This window comes from Brassica napus, chromosome A7 (assembly GCF_020379485.1).
Source record: "Brassica napus cultivar Da-Ae chromosome A7, Da-Ae, whole genome shotgun sequence".
Lineage (NCBI taxonomy): Eukaryota > Viridiplantae > Streptophyta > Magnoliopsida > Brassicales > Brassicaceae > Brassica > Brassica napus.
In genome coordinates this window covers 21,326,423-21,343,632 of record NC_063440.1, presented here as the reverse complement: position 1 = coordinate 21,343,632, position 17,210 = coordinate 21,326,423, and the positions used below count along the sequence as shown (strand labels likewise).

At 39.3% G+C, this 17,210-nt stretch overlaps 5 protein-coding genes and 1 non-coding gene across 12 annotated transcripts; 4 read left to right on the top strand and 2 right to left on the bottom strand.

Annotated features, from left to right (window-relative positions):
- Positions 1–96: 96 nt before the first annotated feature.
- Positions 97–2,901, bottom strand: LOC106355915. The gene is made up of 2 exons (XM_048735882.1): positions 1,377–2,901; positions 97–1,252 (listed from the first exon to the last, which is right to left on the bottom strand). Exons 1-2 carry the CDS (start codon positions 2,010–2,012, stop codon positions 452–454), a joined length of 1,437 nt encoding a protein of 478 aa, XP_048591839.1. The 5' UTR covers positions 2,013–2,901; the 3' UTR covers positions 97–451.
- Positions 2,902–3,140: 239 nt separating this feature from the next.
- LOC111199279 (metalloendoproteinase 2-MMP-like) lies at positions 3,141–6,370 on the top strand. 5 transcript variants are annotated; one of them, XM_048735881.1, is made up of 4 exons: positions 3,141–5,028; positions 5,297–5,436; positions 5,524–5,599; positions 5,755–6,370. In XM_048735881.1, the coding sequence occupies exon 1, from the start codon at positions 3,373–3,375 to the stop codon at positions 4,516–4,518; it is 1,146 nt and encodes a 381-aa protein (XP_048591838.1). In that variant the 5' UTR covers positions 3,141–3,372; the 3' UTR covers positions 4,519–5,028; positions 5,297–5,436; positions 5,524–5,599; positions 5,755–6,370. The 5 variants fall into 5 exon arrangements, with proteins under 5 accessions (XP_048591838.1, XP_048591836.1, XP_048591837.1 ...); XM_048735879.1 differs by having other exon boundaries at positions 3,141–5,599; positions 5,755–5,914; positions 6,012–6,067; positions 6,182–6,370; XM_048735880.1 differs by having other exon boundaries at positions 5,524–6,370.
- Positions 6,371–7,863: 1,493 nt separating this feature from the next.
- Positions 7,864–10,923, top strand: LOC106353946 (serine/arginine repetitive matrix protein 1). 2 transcript variants are annotated; one of them, XM_013793781.3, is made up of 8 exons: positions 7,864–8,062; positions 8,196–8,279; positions 8,504–8,628; positions 8,815–8,846; positions 8,925–10,066; positions 10,204–10,284; positions 10,418–10,480; positions 10,578–10,923. In XM_013793781.3, exons 2-8 carry the CDS (start codon positions 8,223–8,225, stop codon positions 10,626–10,628), a joined length of 1,551 nt encoding a protein of 516 aa, XP_013649235.1. In that variant the 5' UTR covers positions 7,864–8,062; positions 8,196–8,222; the 3' UTR covers positions 10,629–10,923. The 2 variants fall into 2 exon arrangements, with proteins under 2 accessions (XP_013649235.1, XP_048591830.1); XM_048735873.1 differs by lacking the exon at positions 7,864–8,062 and having other exon boundaries at positions 8,176–8,279.
- Positions 10,924–11,717: 794 nt separating this feature from the next.
- On the top strand, positions 11,718–11,833 carry LOC125576828. Its single transcript, XR_007315252.1, has one exon. It is a non-coding gene; the product is annotated as a U5 spliceosomal RNA (small nuclear RNA).
- A 1,348-nt stretch (positions 11,834–13,181) lies between these two features.
- On the top strand, positions 13,182–14,111 carry LOC106353945 (50S ribosomal protein L7/L12). The gene has a single exon (XM_013793780.3). The coding sequence runs from the start codon at positions 13,264–13,266 to the stop codon at positions 13,903–13,905; it is 642 nt and encodes a 213-aa protein (XP_013649234.1). The 5' UTR covers positions 13,182–13,263; the 3' UTR covers positions 13,906–14,111.
- Positions 14,112–14,585: 474 nt separating this feature from the next.
- LOC106353944 (protein DEK) lies at positions 14,586–17,204 on the bottom strand. Of its 2 annotated transcripts, none has more exons than XM_048735872.1 (5): positions 17,152–17,204; positions 16,158–17,071; positions 15,869–16,070; positions 15,062–15,787; positions 14,586–14,955 (listed from the first exon to the last, which is right to left on the bottom strand). In XM_048735872.1, exons 2-5 carry the CDS (start codon positions 16,642–16,644, stop codon positions 14,871–14,873), a joined length of 1,500 nt encoding a protein of 499 aa, XP_048591829.1. In that variant the 5' UTR covers positions 16,645–17,071; positions 17,152–17,204; the 3' UTR covers positions 14,586–14,870. The 2 variants fall into 2 exon arrangements, with proteins under 2 accessions (XP_048591829.1, XP_013649231.1); XM_013793777.3 differs by lacking the exon at positions 17,152–17,204 and having other exon boundaries at positions 14,586–14,780; positions 14,864–14,955; positions 16,158–16,694.
- Between the last annotated feature and the right edge of the window lie 6 nt (positions 17,205–17,210).

The following is a 17,210-nucleotide window of genomic DNA, read 5'->3' as shown; positions in this document are numbered from 1 at the left end:
TGCGTTGTACTCTTGTTTTTTTTTTTAATTGGATGTTAAATTCATTCAAAGACAAAAAAAAACTGGTTTACATCAGAGAGTGAATTCTGTTTGATTTGCTTTACAAAAAAGAAATTAAACTAAATCTGTTTCTGTTGTTGTACTCTTGTTTGATGTGCAAAGTTAAGAAATAAATAAAAGAGTGATAGTAAAGGATACTGCATTAATAATTAAAACATTGAAACGAAATACATAGAAAAAGAAGAGCATCTAATAGGCGAACTGAGGAATAGTAAAGTGAAACTAGAAATAATTGTTGCAGAATCTGAAAACCATAAGAGATAATCCTCAAAAACAGAAGCAATTTCACTAGGTTTGTATAAGGAAATTTTCTTGGAGAGAGTTTAAGCTTCTTCCTTTGGTTTCTTGACGAGCAAGTTTGAGAGGCCTTTGGTCAATGCAGATGAGGAGATCAAGGAAGCTCTAAGAATGCTAATGAGCTGCAAGACAAGCAAGTTAAAGAATAAACATTTATAACTGAGGCAAGATAGATGGCCCAAAAAAACAGAAAGTAACAGAAAGTTACCTCAACTTTGGAAATGTTAATCTGGTACTTGTCAAGATCACTGATGTCTACCTGCAACTTCTTTAACAAGCCAATGGTTGAAGATGTATTCATTGGTGTTATAGTAAGATCATTAGATACGATGAACTTTTTATTTTTCTTCATAAATCCAATCCCATATCCTGATGAAGTTCCGGACTTGATTTTTGGATTACTTGGATACAGACTCGCAGCTTTTTCACCTGCGATCGGCAACCTAGAAATTGACCTGGCCACTTCGCAACTCGAATAAGAGTTACGGATCAAACATTCATACGTTGTTGATTGGTAATCATAATCGAGCAGATTATTGTTAGAGCAACTGTAAATGCTAGGAAGAAGTAAGCTTTTGGAAGCTTCTCCTCTACACTGACTTTTACACAAGTTTCCAACACATCCCAAAATGGTATTGTCATTAGACAATGAGCAAGCCAACTCAAGAGGGTGAACCAGAAAGCTGAGAAGAGAATCAACAAAGTCTCCATTGCACTCAGCATAAAGAATCTCCCTATCAATCTTTCTAACATAAACTTCCACGGAACATACTTTAACATTTTTCGGCGCAGGTGGAGACAACATTCTGAGATTCCTCATCATGCGAGTTTTTTTAAGGAACGTGCATGTCAAGGCAGCTTCCGAGGATAATAAACATCCTAGTAGAGACCGGACCTGTGTGTCCATAGAAGATTACTAAAGCTATAAACATGCGTGAGACAATGAGAAAGGAAAAAAAAAACAAAGAGCTATAACATGAGCGGAACATTGAACAAAATAAATAAAGCTAATAAAGTACCTCTTCGAACCCTACATCAATTAGGGTTTCCTGAAGATCACTAAAGCCAGCATACCCTCGATCATTAAGAACTTTCATGAGAACACCAATAGAGTTTGATGTCACTTTCAAATCATCAGTGACAATGAATGAGGATCGGCAATTGACAAACACTCCATCTTCTTTATTTCCTATCAGTTTTTCAACTTGCTCTTCTTCAGGGACCTGAATTTGATAGGTCATCAAAGCTCCACAGCTACATCTTGTGTTCTTAAAGTTGCTGTATGCACTGTGTCCATATGAATCACTCTTGAAAAAACTTGGGCACACGAAGAACTTGGAGGGATTAGTAGAACTCATGTTCATCTTGAGCCTTTTGCGATGGATATCCTTAGTACTCCTCAGATCCGTCAGCATAGTCTTGCATGCTTCAGTCTCGAAATGACCGATGTCCATATCTTCAACACTTTTGTTAAGATTTTTATAACAGCCTAGTACTGTCGTATGACTCTTCAGCAATCTAGCAATGTTACCCATAGGGATAGTTAAAAGACTGATGAGCACATCAACAAAATCCTGCTCAGTTTCGGCCAAAACAACTTTGTTTCTCCTCACATCAATGAGAAGTTTCAATCTAAAATTTACACTGTTAGCCATTGGAGATCCAAGGGAAACGAATAGAAACGAAAATGAGGAAGAGAGGTGATTGAGACTTTGAGGTAACACGCTTTGAGTAACTCATGAAGATTAAGCCTCTATATATTGGAGAACCAGAGGTTATGAATCTCAAGAGGTTTCTTGTCAAACAGTAAATGAAAATAATGAACCTTGGGAGTTGTTAAGATTTGAATAGGGAATACAAATTCCAAAGAAATTAATGTGATCAGTGAATGCATATTCGCATTTGCATGTTCAATGCATCTCCTTAAGAAAATATAACCCCTTGGATTCCAATTACTAAAATAAGGTCTGATATTTGCCATTACTCGGAGTATGTTACCAAATTATCTATGATCATAATCATACAGTTAAAACGTAAGCTTCGAACTAAGCAATTATTATGTTGGGTAGTATAAATATATTAACCATATGTTTTACAAGCGGTTTGCTGTCTCTTGTCAACTTCTAAGTTCGAACCGCAGGCTTAAACCATCTATTAAAACCGCATGTTAGATTGAATACAAAAAAGGTTAACAACTACCTCAAGCTATAATACCAATTAAACATGTTTATCTTGTACGGCTTCATTGACTTGGTGATTGGATAAAAGACTACCTTTTTTCTTTGACCAAAAAATACTGTAATTATAGTATCTTTTATTCGTTTATGCCTCTGACGACTAATTAACTATTGTATGTGATGTGTGATGTGAAGCCGAGAAATCATATGTTGTTTACAACTTATCGAATGTAAAGCAGACTTAATTAGGTGACGTCGTTAAAACGTGTCAAACAAAGATTCGTTGATGACTTTTCCGACCAAACCAACTCCCACTTGAAACCTCAACCTAAACACAAAAAATAGTTCAACAGCTTTGTTTGACTCCGCCACCTTGACTTTTCCCTCAAACCGGTTATCTACCAACTGGACCGAAGTCCTTACATATTGTTTACTAGGGTAATATGTAACCGGTCAAATTCTACCAACCGGGCCGAAGTCTTTCTGTGGCACAATCTTCCGTCTTGATGACCTACGAACGTGACTAAGACAATAGATGTTTCCATTTGAATCATTCACCATTTCTTAAAAATACAAATATTTAAAAGGAGAAATTTGGTTAACACGCAAATGATTCCCAACGACCCCTCACCCGCCAAAGACAAAACGCAGTAGCTGACCTCAAACTCTCTCAATTTATCTTAATATAAAAACTATCTTCAAACGGCATTACCTGTTTTTAGACGTTACCATCCATCTCTCTCTCTTTCCCAAAATCCTCTCCTAAAATCCTAAATATTACCTCTCCATTTTATTTTTCTTTCTTCGTCTTCGGCTTACCTCTAATCCGAGAACCACCATGAGGTTTTGCGTTCTAGGGTTATTATCATTCATCCTAATCGCTTCTCCCGTCTCCGCCTGGTTCTTCCCCAACTCCACCTCCATCCCACCGTCTCTACGTAACACCACACGCGTTTTCTGGAACGCTTTCTCCAACTTCACCGGCTGCCACCACGGACAAAACGTGGACGGTCTCTTCCGCATCAAAAAATACTTCCAACGTTTTGGTTACATCCCCGAAACATACACCGGAAACTTCACCGATGATTTCGACGACATCCTCAAAGCGGCCGTGGAGTTGTACCAAAAGAACTTCCGGCTTGACGTCACCGGAGAGCTCGACGCGCCAACCATCAAACACATCGTGATCCCGCGTTGCGGAAACCCCGACGTGGTCAACGGTACCTCGGTCATGCACAACGGGAGAAGAAAGACCTTCGAGGTCAACTTCTCCCCCGGGGGACGTATACCGCGTTTGCATACGGTCAAACACTATACCCTCTTCCCGGGGGAGCCACGGTGGCCGAAAGACCGCCGTGACTTAACCTACGCGTTCGACCCGCGAAACCCATTAACCGATGAGGTCAAGGGGGTGTTTGCACGCGCGTTCGGACGCTGGGCCGAGGTGACGGAGTTAAACTTCACGAACATCGAGTCTTTCACGACGTCAGACATCACCATAGGGTTTTACACGGGAGATCACGGTGACGGCGAGCCTTTTGACGGCGTGTTGGGCACGTTAGCTCACGCTTTCTCTCCTCCGAGCGGGAAGTTCCACCTCGACGCAGACGAGAACTGGGTTGTCTCCGGGGACCTCGATAGTTTCCTCTCCGTTACGGCGGCGGTTGATCTTGAATCGGTGGCGGTTCACGAGATTGGTCATCTTCTTGGTTTAGGACATTCCTCGGTGGAAGAGTCGATCATGTATCCGACCATCACCACGGGGAAGCGTAAAGTTGACTTGACGAATGATGACGTGGAAGGGATACAGTACTTGTACGGTGCGAACCCTAACTTCAACGGGACATCGCCACCGTCTACCACCACTCGTCAACGAGATACTGGTAGCTTTGGTGCTGCTTGGAGAATCGACGGTTCATCGAGGTTGACGATTTTCAGTCTCTTGTTGTCAACCGTTGGATTGTTCTCGTGGTTGTTACCGTAGATGAATTTTATTTACTCGATTTTATTTAGTTTGAGTTGACATAAAATCTTAATTCTTTGTTTATGATGGGGATATATACACACGTATTCATACATTGGTTTCTTTTTCACATATACTTTCTGTATATACAAATTTATGTCCTACCAATGTTGATTTTATTTTGTGTTATACGTTCTTTGCTATAGACTTTAGTGGTTAGTATTCATTAGACCACCATTATCCCAGGTCCTTAAGTGGAGTTTTTAAGAAAAGCAATGATTTAATTAAATCAAAATAAAAGAAAATCAATGTAACCGATCCTTAATACATAGTTTTGGTAATCGATCATAATGAAGTTTCTTAATACACGTGTCAGCGAACTGTGATTTAGGATTTTTATTTTTTTTTCTTTTCTTTCTTTCCTCTTCTCTCGTGTTTGGATTCGAAGAAGAAAAACACAGAGACGCCCGCTTGATCGCCGGCATTCTGTTTCTCTCCGGCCGCCGAGTCTTTCACCTTTCGTTGTAAACCGTAAGCTTTCTTCTTCTCCTTGAAAGTTTTATCTCTAGAGCATTATTGTCTTAGATACAAACCCTAAGTTCGAAGATTGGTCCTTTATTGAGTTTTCACCTTCTACCAGATGGTTAAGAGTCTCAATATCAAGGCCCTAGTTCAAAGATTGGCCCTTTATTGATGAAGAGTCTGTATATTTAAAGTAGCTTGACTTTGATTGATTATTGTTGTTGTTTAGTTTTTTAAGAACTTGTATGTTCCTGTCTTGATGGCTAAGGAAGTACAGTCTCAGAAACGGCATCGGAGAGAGGAGGCGTGAAGGGCTCGAGGTGGCGCTGGAGTTATGTCAAGGTTCCTTGGATTTTCGATCTTCTTCGAGTCCTTCTCCTCTTCCCCGGGGATCTTATCTTCTCCACCGTCGGAAATGTTGTTATGTTCTCTCTTCATCTTCTCTGTTTCACCCAATTGTGTTTTTTTTGCAACTTTATAAACTTTTTCTGTTGCTCTTGCTAGTGTGATTGTTGAGGCTATGAAAGTTGACAGCTTGCACAGGCTATGCTCCTCTGTGGAACCTATTCTCCGTAGAGTTGTAAGTTCTGATTTTGTCTCTCTTTTGTTCTTGTCTAAATCAGACACCATCAACTATGCTTGGTTCTTGTTTAAATCACTATGATTGTAGTCTTATTGTCCGAAGGTGTATGATGCTTGTCATGTCTCAATGTTTTACTTTGTTTTTGTCTGAAGGTATGCACTCACTCATCTGAGATTGCTCAAACTGGCTGAAGATCCTGCTACTAGACCTGTTTTTGAAGTTCGTTGTGTCTCTGTAATCGGCTAAAAGCATCTGACACTTTATTTTGTTGCAGATTAACTACAGAATACGTTTGAGGATCGTGAGAATGAGGTATATACTTAACCTTTACATAATGACAAAAACTCTTTTTTCTCAGTTTGGCATTTCTTTTGAGCTAATAATTTTGACTTTGCTTTCAACATATCAGTGCTTGTTCTTGATAGAGCATTCTACCAAGCAAGAAACGAGGTGTTAGAATTCGTGGTATCATAATCTGAAACCCTTGAACCTCTTTATGTTTTGGTTTATTCATATCTCATGTGTGTTCAGTTAAATAATTCGATGGAGGTTTCAATGATTGAAAGTTTGTTTTGCCAGGCTCGATTTAAAAGCTGGAACTTTTGATAAACTTGGTAGCCATGACGACATTGCTACATCTTGGTTCATCTAAAACTTATCTACTGTTTTCAACACTATTAAACTATTTTATCATCTTGGATTATGTTTTGTTGATTGTGATTGTGTACTTTGTTGATTGTGTAATGTGTTTTAAGAAACCTAAATTAAGAAACTCCCAATGTACCACAAAAATTAAAGATTTCTTAACTAAATTTCTTAACTAACTTTTATTATTAAATAAATCATTAAGAAACCCAAATGGGGTTATAGGGTTAATGATGCTCTTACATACTAAAATCACGTTGAATGCACTAAGACATTGGCCTCTCTCTTTCGTTTTTCTTCAAGTGATTCTTTGAAGCAATTAATATTGTTCATATAAGATTTTCGAAATTAATCATATATATGCACGTAAATGGCAATGTATATGATTCTGGTTTCAAACGAAAGTTTTGAAGCTTTGAACGGTCTATTGTAGTTTTGTATACGTAAATAGCTACATGAACAGTTCTAGTTGCTTTCTATTTGTTAGCCATTATCAATACTAAATTTCATATATCTGCAATATTCGATCCAAACTGATCCCTGATCCAATATCCGTATGCACAGCATAGGCATGGAAGATGCATACACATATTTGGTTTCCGACAACGATTTTTCACATACACATGCATATATAATGCTTCAGATGAAACTACTTCCAAACAACGTTTGATTTTCGTGTTATCCATTCTTTGTCTCCCTTGTTTTATCATATGGCAATTAGTAATTAATTACATATTAGAAGCACGTCGAAATCAGTATGACATCAGGTTTTGATTTTGGCAGCTGACATCGACCATTACTGAAATCCAAACTATCCAATTGTTCTTCTTTATTCCCTCGTTACAACTTACCATGACCAAATAAATAAAATAAATCATACTGAATACCTGTTTTGTTTGTTTGTTCTAATGGTTATATTAATCGATTAGAAGTTCATATAACTGCTTTGACCAAAAAAAAAGAAATTCATAAATTGAGATACATGATTTCTAGTTTTTTTTTTCAAATGTTTATATATAGTAGTTTAAATAGCTAACTGAAAAAAAAATTCTACTAATTTGTATTAGCCATTATTATTCGAGTAAATGATCACATCAATTAGTTCACAATGATTTGTGACTTTTTTCTGAATGAATTTTAAATTATATTCGGATACAAAAAACTGTTTTACAATAAATGTAACATTTTCGTTAAAAATGAAAAAAACACTAAAGATCCTTATTTTGATTCAGACCAAATAGCAAAAGCTTGATTGTATTTCACACGATCAAGATCAACACCTCCTAAGTTGTCAATCCGATTCCAGACAGCTCTGTCAATGAAACTGATGATGGCTGTTAGGTTTTTAGGAGCTTCGCGTGTCTCCTGCCATTTCTTTCTTGCCATGAAGTGTGTATCAGAGACTAAAACAGATAGTGGATCAGATTTGTGTCTTTTCATTAAATGATGAATTATTGGAAGCTCATTTAGTTATGTCCACCTAAAAATTTAGGAATCAAAACCCAAAATTAAAATGTACTATTATCAATTCAAAAGGTGGACATAATAGATCGTAAATAAAACAAGAGTTCAAATGTGAAAATACCGTATAAATCCGAGGGCCATCATGTAAATACAATTGAAGTTGATGTGTGAAGGGGAAGCCACCAAATGAGCATTGAGCCAGGTCTCTCTCTCTCTCTCTCTCTCTCTCTCTAGGTTCGCACAGCGCAGCTTCCAAGGCGAGTCTGTCACGAGCGTCTTCGTCTCCGGCGAGCGGTTAACTTCCCGATCTTCGTTTTCCGGCAAAATTTCTCCGTATCTTATCGTAATACGGTAATACCCCCTGAGTAATCGTATCTTACGATTATCACACTCTCTCTGTCTCTGATTTTGAGTAGATTCGACTCTATATAGCTTGAAGGAGGTGATTGTTTTCGCTCTTGGTTTTGTTTGGGTTTGGCTGCAGCTGATTTCCTTAGGGATTCGTCCTCAAATGTCAGAAGCTTCTCGGCGGAGTAGGGTCACTATTACTCTAGGCCGTAGTGGCCAGGTACGATTGTTATTCTTCGCATCTCACAGTTGGTATCTTGCTAATTTTATTGGTAGAAGGAAGGAACCTGTTGAAACTCTTGCTCTCGTAATGTGTGAGAGAGAAGTTGTTTAGGTGCTTTCGCTAAATGAGCATGTTCCACTCTTTGCATAGATTGTTTAAAGATCTGCTAGTTGTAGAATTTTACGAGCTGAGTGTAGAAAATTGTTTATATCTTTGTGCAGGTGGTGAGTCGAGATGGAACTGATATAGATGAGCTGCCCAGAGTTGGGACCAAGCGCTCTGTCAAAGAAAGACTAGGGAATCAGTTTGATAGTTCTTCTTACGGAAGTGATGCGGTCAGTAAAAGGTATTTCCTTTTTCCTTCTTATGTGTGTATTGAATCTAAGGAGCTTCTTAACTTGTTGTTGATGAAAGTTAGGCCCTTTGTTTGGGTTCCTGGGGTTGGAAAAAAAAGGGTTATGCTTTGTGTTTTTTGGCTTTTAGGCAATCACTGAGAATAGATACGGTGTTTTCTCTTCTTTGTTTTGTGTAGGCAAAGAGGGGAAGCAAGTTTCAGTGGAAATGGTATTAATATATGAATTGCTGGATACACCACTTGCATCTTTGCTGATTTTCTGACCCACCACTCTTTATGTTACTAAGATTTGCAGATCAGTCAACATGATCTACGTTTCAAACTGTTGCAAAAAAATGCACAGAGGCGAACTCAGAGCGAGGAAGGCAGCACTATCGATCTTCGTGAAATGCTGCTCTCCAAGTCCAAGAGTGAGCAGCTTCCTCGTAGCCTTGATGCTCGACCTCGTATGGCTGACCCGAGGGATGACCCGAGGGATGACCCGTTGCCTCCATCAAGGACTGCTCGTGGTCCCTCTCAGATGCTTTCATCAAGCAGTGCGTATTCTCCATGGGCCCGGGATGATACACGACGGAGATCTCCAGAGAGGCTTATGAGTGCTTCCAGGGGCCGATCGCCACCAAGAAATGGTGGAAGTATCAGTGGCACTCGAAGGTCTCTTTCACCGCCGAGGAGCACCAGAAGCTTCATTGGTGGTTCTAGGGGTTTATCACCGCCAAGAAGTTCTGGAAGAATGATTAGCCATCCAAGGCATGTATCGCCGCCACCAAGAAGTGCTGGAAGGATGATTGGCCATCATAGGGATCTATCACCGCCAAGAAGTGCTGGAAGAATATTTAGCCATCCAAGGGATATGTCGCCGCCAAGAAACGCTGGAAGTATCAGTGGCACTCCAAGGGCTCTTTCACCATCCAGGAACACCAGAAGCTTCACTGGTGGTTCCAGGGGTCTATCACCGCCAAGAAATGATGGAAGAATGTTTGGCCATCCAAGGGATCTATCACCTCCTCCAAGAACGGCTGGGAGGATGATTAGCAGCACTCCAAGGGAGCTATCACCGCCAAGGAACCCCAGAAGCTTCAGTAGTGGCTCTAGAGCTCTGTCCCCAACTAGAAACGTGGGAAGCAGCTACATGGGTTCTTCTCGGGGGTTTTCTCCTTCGAGGAATCCTGGAAGCAGCTACGTGGGTTCTTCCAGGGGTTCTCCTCCACCAAGGAGCATTGATGATTTCCATGGACGAAGCAGGATGGTTGATGATGTTAGACCATCACCATATGCTGTTAGAGGTGTAGTAAATAATCAAGCACCAGGAAGTGGCATTACTCTTTCTAGGACAATGTTGCCTCCACCGGTCCCAAACCCGCATCCGTTACCTCCTTTGAGTCAGCTTCCTCCACTTGGAAGTATGATGCAGAACAGTCCCTTCCCTGTAAGATCTTTTCTTCTTCTTCTCAATTCGTGAATGTCTTTTCTTTGTGTACACTGTAGCATTTACCCTCTGCATTATGCTCCAAATCCACGTGGTTATAATATGTCATTTATATCTTTGCTTGGTTCTATAAACAGATGGAAGAGCCTCTAACAGTAGAGAGCTTTCTAAATTCACTTGGACTTGGAAAATACTTCCTTGCCTTTAAGAGAGAGGAAGTAAGTGGCTTTTACGCTAGTTTTGTGCTTTCCATGTTGTGGCATTTCAATATGCAGCAGATACAATTACATACAGATGCTACGAAAAATGATGATTAACTTGTTATCTGAGCTTGACTAATATTGACAACAGGTGGACATGACGACGATAAAGCAGATGAAAGAAAGTGATCTAAAAGATCTCATCATACCAATGGTACTTTCCTTTCTATATGGATCTAAAACAATTAAGATTGATGACTCTTCTTTTGGCAGATTGTTTTGAACTTTTGGTACCATTGATTCATATGCAGGGTCCAAGGAAGAAGATTCTACAGGCCATAGCGTGTCTTCCAAAACGGTAGCAGCTGTGAGAAACGGGTTTGGTGGTCTCTGCCTGATTCTCACTCTTGTGGTCATAATTGGCCCTATTGCGGATTGAAACTAAGAAACTCTTCTGTCTGGATGATTGTAGTCAGAATGTTATTCTCTGGATCCTCTCTGTGATGCAATTGTCTCTTTTTATTCTAGACAAAGTTGTCAACCGAACCAGCGTACAGTCGGGTCAGGGTCGTGTCTTATTTTGAAACGTGACTGGCATTTTGGTGAATTGTAAACCTTTCTGGAATAGCATATAAATCCTAGTGTTAACCCGCCCCATTCAGTTCCATACTTTAGATGCACAACCTTCATTTTATTACAATAGCATGATTGGATGAATTCACTACCACTCTTCCATTCTCAGATATCAATACTGATCCTGTGCTTTGCCATAACTGGGTCACTGACACGACAATGCAGGCTCAAGCTTAAGCCCAGGTTGTAGAAGCTTTTTTCAGTGAAGAGAAATCGATGGACTAGATCTCCTACTTGGCGGAGATAATGCTGTCATCTGCTCCAAATTTGTCTTGTAGCTTCATTTCCGTGCAAGTTATCACATGAATTATGGGTCCTAAATTAAGAAACAAGCTTACACTCACTATCACTGTCCAAGTCTGTAGCTGGAAAAGGTTAAAATCATTTATCAACTAGACATTATGCAGAGCACCAAATCCACCAATATAAACAAGATTATGAATGAGATGTGCAAGTAAATGAAGATAATCCACAACAGTATTATCAATATACCTGATTAAAAAAAACATTTTGTAATCAAAGGCTTCAATCAAAAAGAGATGTGTGAGGATGAAGATGAGATTGAACAGTGGGATTTAAATGGATATTTTATAATGACCTTCAATAAGAAAAGGGATATGTAATTGGAATTGAAATGGGGGTTTTCTTTCTATCGAATAAACTAAAGGGTCTTAAAATGAAACAATAGGAAAACGAAAGCGGTAAATAGAAAGAAAGTGAAAGAACGGATTACAACATCCCACATCGGGAAGCTGGAGTTTGTTACAAGGGAGAGACGCGTATAAAATGTGGCCTTAGCTCAGTCTTCCAATCCACGCAGCCATGTGGTGAGCACAAAGCGAACTATTCTTTCGCCTTTTACTAAAGAATACCGTGTGCTCTCCACGCTAAGTGGCATACGCCTATTTTTGTAGGGTCTTGCTTTTAAGCGAGCCCAACAACAGACAGTTTTAATTCTTGGCTTGGTATAAAATCTATTTCAGCTAGTTGTAATTCATGTTTCTGCAAGCATTTTGAAGATTGATGTAATACTTTTCTTTTGCGTGCCTGAGACTGGCCTTCAAACTCTAACGGACCAATCTAAACGGGTCAAATCGGTTTAACTGTCCTAAACTGGTTTAATCGTCCTAAATGAATAATTTGATCTAAGCTAATATGAATCTGTTAAATCAAATAATTATATTAGTTCAAGTCTATAAATTTATCTGAATTCGTTTTTTTGCATACCTAATATTAACAATTCATCAAAATAATTTTATAACTAAACCAAAAAAAATTAAAATATTTAATATATACATATAATATGATAAATAAAGAAATAATTCATTAACCCTTATTCTTTATATATATCATAATTAATCTACTTAGTCGTTAGGTCCTAAGTAATCTACTGAGTCGTTAGATCTATATAAAACATCTAATTGTCTATAAAAAAATTTAACATTGTTTTTTTTCTTGCAAAGAAACGTAAAAAAAAAAGTTTTCTTGGAATTTTTTGGAGAAAAAAAACACTTTGGTTTCTTGAAAATGGTGCTTATAAGTTGAAAATTAAAACATTTTAAAATTTTCCATGATTTTATGTATATTCCACTTGTTTATAAAAAAGTTGTTGTGTGAATTAGCAAAATATAATATAATCCAAATATATTTGATTGATTTTAGAAACGTGATAGCTTCACATGACAATCATATTTTTACTTCTTTTGATCCTTTATGATGTTTTACCGAAATTTTTATCACATATCTAATTTCAGCATCAGTTTTTTTTTGTAAAGTTAAAAATTTATTTATACTGAAAGTTGAATATCTGAATACAAATTTGGAGTTAGCCATATAGGTGGGTGAACTCACTCTTTATAGAAGCATCATTTAGATGGTTGTTTTATTGCTAAAATATGAGCAACACTATTGTAAACACAACGAACAAAAGAAAAAATGGCAAAACGAAATTTGATTGTCCAGAGATGTATGCCATTTAGCAAATGAGTATTAAACACTTCTTTGCTTAATCTCTGAAGAACGTAGAACAATCTCTGAGAATCCCTTTCAAATATAACATGTCGATAACCTAAGACGCAAACATTTTTGTATAGCACATAACACAAGAGTGCTTTTCCTTCAGCTACTAAACTTGATACAACAATACCCGGTAAACTACCCGGTAAATTCATCAAAATCCTTTTAACAAACTCACGCAAAGTTTAGTTGGGCCAAATGAGACTTAATGGGCTTAAAATAATAAATGGGCCTTTCGCCGTTCATCAGATCGTCAGACTTTCGCAAACGCCTCCTTTAGGGTTCTTCCTCAAATGCAGCAAAAACCTTACATCCGATAGAAAAGAAGAGCTTCGATCGGTTAAAAAGATGAGTTTGATCCTCAGATTCAGACAACACTTATCAACAAGGTTATCTCAAACCTCCAGATCACCACTCGCTTCTCTTCTCAACGGTCGCCGGAGCTTCGGACAACCGGCGAGAAAACAAGATGAAGAGGAGGAAGAAGAGGAAATAGATCAAAGGAAGCTCCCGACCGACTACGACCCCGCGACATTCGATCCGACAGAACACCGAAGTCCACCGACAGACCGCGTGTTCCGCCTCGTCGACGAGATCTCGTCTCTAACCTTATCGGAAATCTCAGAGCTCGGCGCGATAATACTGAAGAAGAGAGGCATCACGGAGACACCAACTGTCGCCGTTATGAAGCCCGGAGCTGTAGGTGCCGCCGGGATCGCTCAGGGTGGTGGTGGCGGTGGCGGTGGTGGTGCGAGTGAAGAGGCGAAAGTGGAGAAGACAGTGTTTGAGATAAAGCTTGAGGGTTTTGAAGCGTCAGGGAAGATAAAGATTATAAAGGAGGTGAGGAGCTTTACTGATCTGGGACTTAAGGAAGCGAAGGAGTTGGTGGAGAAGACTCCTTCGGTTTTGAAAGCTGGTGTTTCTAAAGATGAAGGTGAGAAGATTGTTGAGAAGCTTAAGGCTCTTGGTGCTAAAGTTGTTCTTGAGTGAGTTTCTTGATCTTCGATTTTATTTTTCTTTTGGTTCCATTTTAATAGGAGCTAATAATGTAATAGATTTACACTTAAGCAGCTTTGTCTCATTGCTATAATTGGTGGAAGTACATCAATGTTTGGGAACTGTTGTGTTGTAGTTTTAGTGTTGTTTTTTTTATGGCTTTGGTCTTGACTCAGTTTCAAGCATATTGGTTTTGTCTCCTCCAACTAGTTTTGGTTGATCCTGTGTCTGAAATATTTTAGGATGAAACTAGTTTCCACCACTCAATAAAAGTGGAAGACATACATAGATGTCTTAAAAGTAGGTTGCAGTACCGCACATATGGTTCGAAATTGAATTAGTCAGCCAAATGTGGACAATGTAGTTGTTGTAGTCAGTTTCAGACTCTCGTATCCTTTTTATCCTCTGGGGAACCAGTGGGATAGTTTTGTGGGCGGGTTTCATGTTTAAACTCGTTCCTGCGACAACTAGTGCAAACTCAAGACCATTTTTTTTAACTTTAGAGACCTCAAAAATTCGGTAGCTCGTTAGAATATTCTTCGATTTTGAAAGTGGGATTGTCAAAATAAGGTGAGAAGATTGTCAAGACCAAAATGGTGGTGGTGGTTCTGCAGCCGAGGGAGATGAACCCCATAAGACTTTAATAGGTTGAAGAGGACAAGATTATTCCGACATTGTTTAAATTTTGTATGTGATAACTGATAAGGAACAACAAACCCTCATGTATCTCTCAGTTTCTGTTTTTAACCCACACTTGCTTCACTTAACTTCCAACATATCTATAATAAAGCACAAACCACATAAGAGACAAGGGTCCAAAAGGATTCTAAACCATAGAGATATGTACCCAAGTTTGCTTGAGCATGTTCCTAAGACAATATCCATGAGAATAGAAACGTCAAAAGAAGAAATGATGAGACAGACTAAACACTTAAAGATTCGCTCTCCTAACCTAATGATCATTCATCATTTGAGGTTGAAGCAACTTTTGCCGCATACTTGACTAAGACCCCAGTTAACAGAGCCTTCTCCTTCATCTTCAACCTGTGAAAATCGTAATTACAGAAATCAATCAGTCTAAGTAAAAAAAAAGAATCTACCATCGTTACTTTTTTTTTTAACCACAAAGATTGCTGCATGCTTTTTTAACCTCTTTGAAGATCCAGGAATCTCTATGGTCGAGGACTTCTTCCCTTTCACAAGAACCTTTTTCTTCTTCTTCTTCTTCTTCGTCTCTCCTTCCACTCTACCACCAGCTTTTGCTTCAGGTTTATCAGAGCCAGCTCCACCACCCAAAAGCTTTTCTCTACCTAGAAGCTTCAGCTCCAACCTACGGATTCTATCAATCCTTTCCTCATCTGAGGACGACACTGAACTTTTCAGAGGTTCAAGATTCTCTTCAGCAACTTCTTCTTCATCAGACCTACCATGTTCATCATCATTATCCACACGTGCTTCCTTGGGTTTACTCACCGCCTGGAACGAAACTAAAGGTGTCTCTAACACCTCGTGTTCTCTAGTCTCTCGCTTCATAACTTGTTTCTGAGACTTTACATTGGTTTTAGACTCACGTTCTTTGGGAGGTTCTATGCTACTAGAGATAAGATTCTCTTCTTCTTCCACTTCTGTTTCATCTCCTTCTTTGTCTGAATCATCTGATGATTCTTCTTCCCATGAATCCACAAAAGTATCTTCTTCAACAACACCAACACTAGAAACTGCTTCCAAACCATGGAAAGGAAGCTCCTCAAAGACTGTATCCGAGCGTAGTTCCTCAGAAACTGATTGGTTTGAAGCAACCTCCACAACCTGACACTTTATCTGCTTTACAACCTTCCCAAATGACAATCTCTCTCCATTGAACTGCTCCACAAACCTAAGAACCAACAAAAATCAAACTTTATCCTCATCATCACCAAACAATAGAAACGCTAATCTACAAAACACTCTCATATACCTGTTTGCATCAACCTCGCTTCTGAAATCAACAAGAGCAAACCCTTTACAGACAGGATCTTTAGTCTTCTTATTACCAGACACAGCCGGCTCTATATTCAAAACCCCACTCACTTCTTTAAAAGCAGCCTTGAGATCCCTATGAACATTCTTCTTCTTAGGAAGATTAGTCACACGAACACGGAACCCACTTTGAGTTTCACCTATTATAATAATCATTCAAAAGCAGCTAATTGAGTTTTTTGATGAGAGAGAGAGAGGAAAGAGAGAGAGAAACAAAAAGAGGAAACCTTTGATGAGATTATGTTGAGGCTTGAGAGGATCGTTGTTCTTGAGCTTGTTGAGATTAGCAGCTTGAGCTTTCCAGCTCTGCTCAATCTCCTCGAGGAGCTTGTCTTCTATTAAAGTCTCGTACTTTTTGCCGACACCGAACCCGCGAGGCTTCTTCTCTAGCCATCGCTTCATCTTCTCCATCGGCAAGAACTCTCCTTCGTCTTCGTCTCCTTCAGCTTCTGCTTCTACTTCAAACTCATCCCAATCTTCATCATCATCATCCTCCTCTTCTTCTTCTACATCATCTTGGATACTGCTTCTACGTTTGCTTACAGCGAATGAGCGAAACCCATCACTCCTTTTGGTAACGCCTGCTCGAGGAAATGAGATGTACGCAGAGGTTGTGAAACATGGAGGACTCAGATAAACAGACGAAGGGATGGAGCAAGGTGAACTGAAACGAGAATGGAGCAAAAGGGAATTGCAGAGCGAAGCTCCGTTCATGCTTTGTGTCTTGTGTTTCGTTATCTTCTTCGTCGGGGAAGAAAACTGAAGAATCGCGAACTAAAGCGGTCTTCAAGAAAGCCCAATGGGCCTGTTTTCGGGCCTCAAGTAAAAAAAATAACAATAGAACATCCTCTGCTCGTTGGGTCAGTAGAACATGTGCAGCGGGACACAAAAACTGCAGATGGAGTCTGGAAGCAAAAATAACCAAGGGAAATGGCTACGAGATAACAAAATATAACGGACCTCATACCTGTGAGCCAGTAGATGTGGGCTCAGATTTTCTGGCGGCCGAGCTGGAAGGCCTACTCAAGGCTCGTCCCTCCCTCTCAGTTCCAGAGCTAAGCAAGTGGATGAAAGAAGAATTCGGATACACGGTCTCGCCTGCTGTTATGTGGGACGCTAAAAAGGAAGCCATCACTGCAATCTGGAGAGATTCCGAAAAGAGTTTTAGTCTAGAACTATTTTCTTATGGAATATATAGAACAAAGTAATAGTTTGACAGACATATAATTCTATACAATAGTTTTAGTGGGAAAATAGCTCATCGACCCATTTATGCTTTA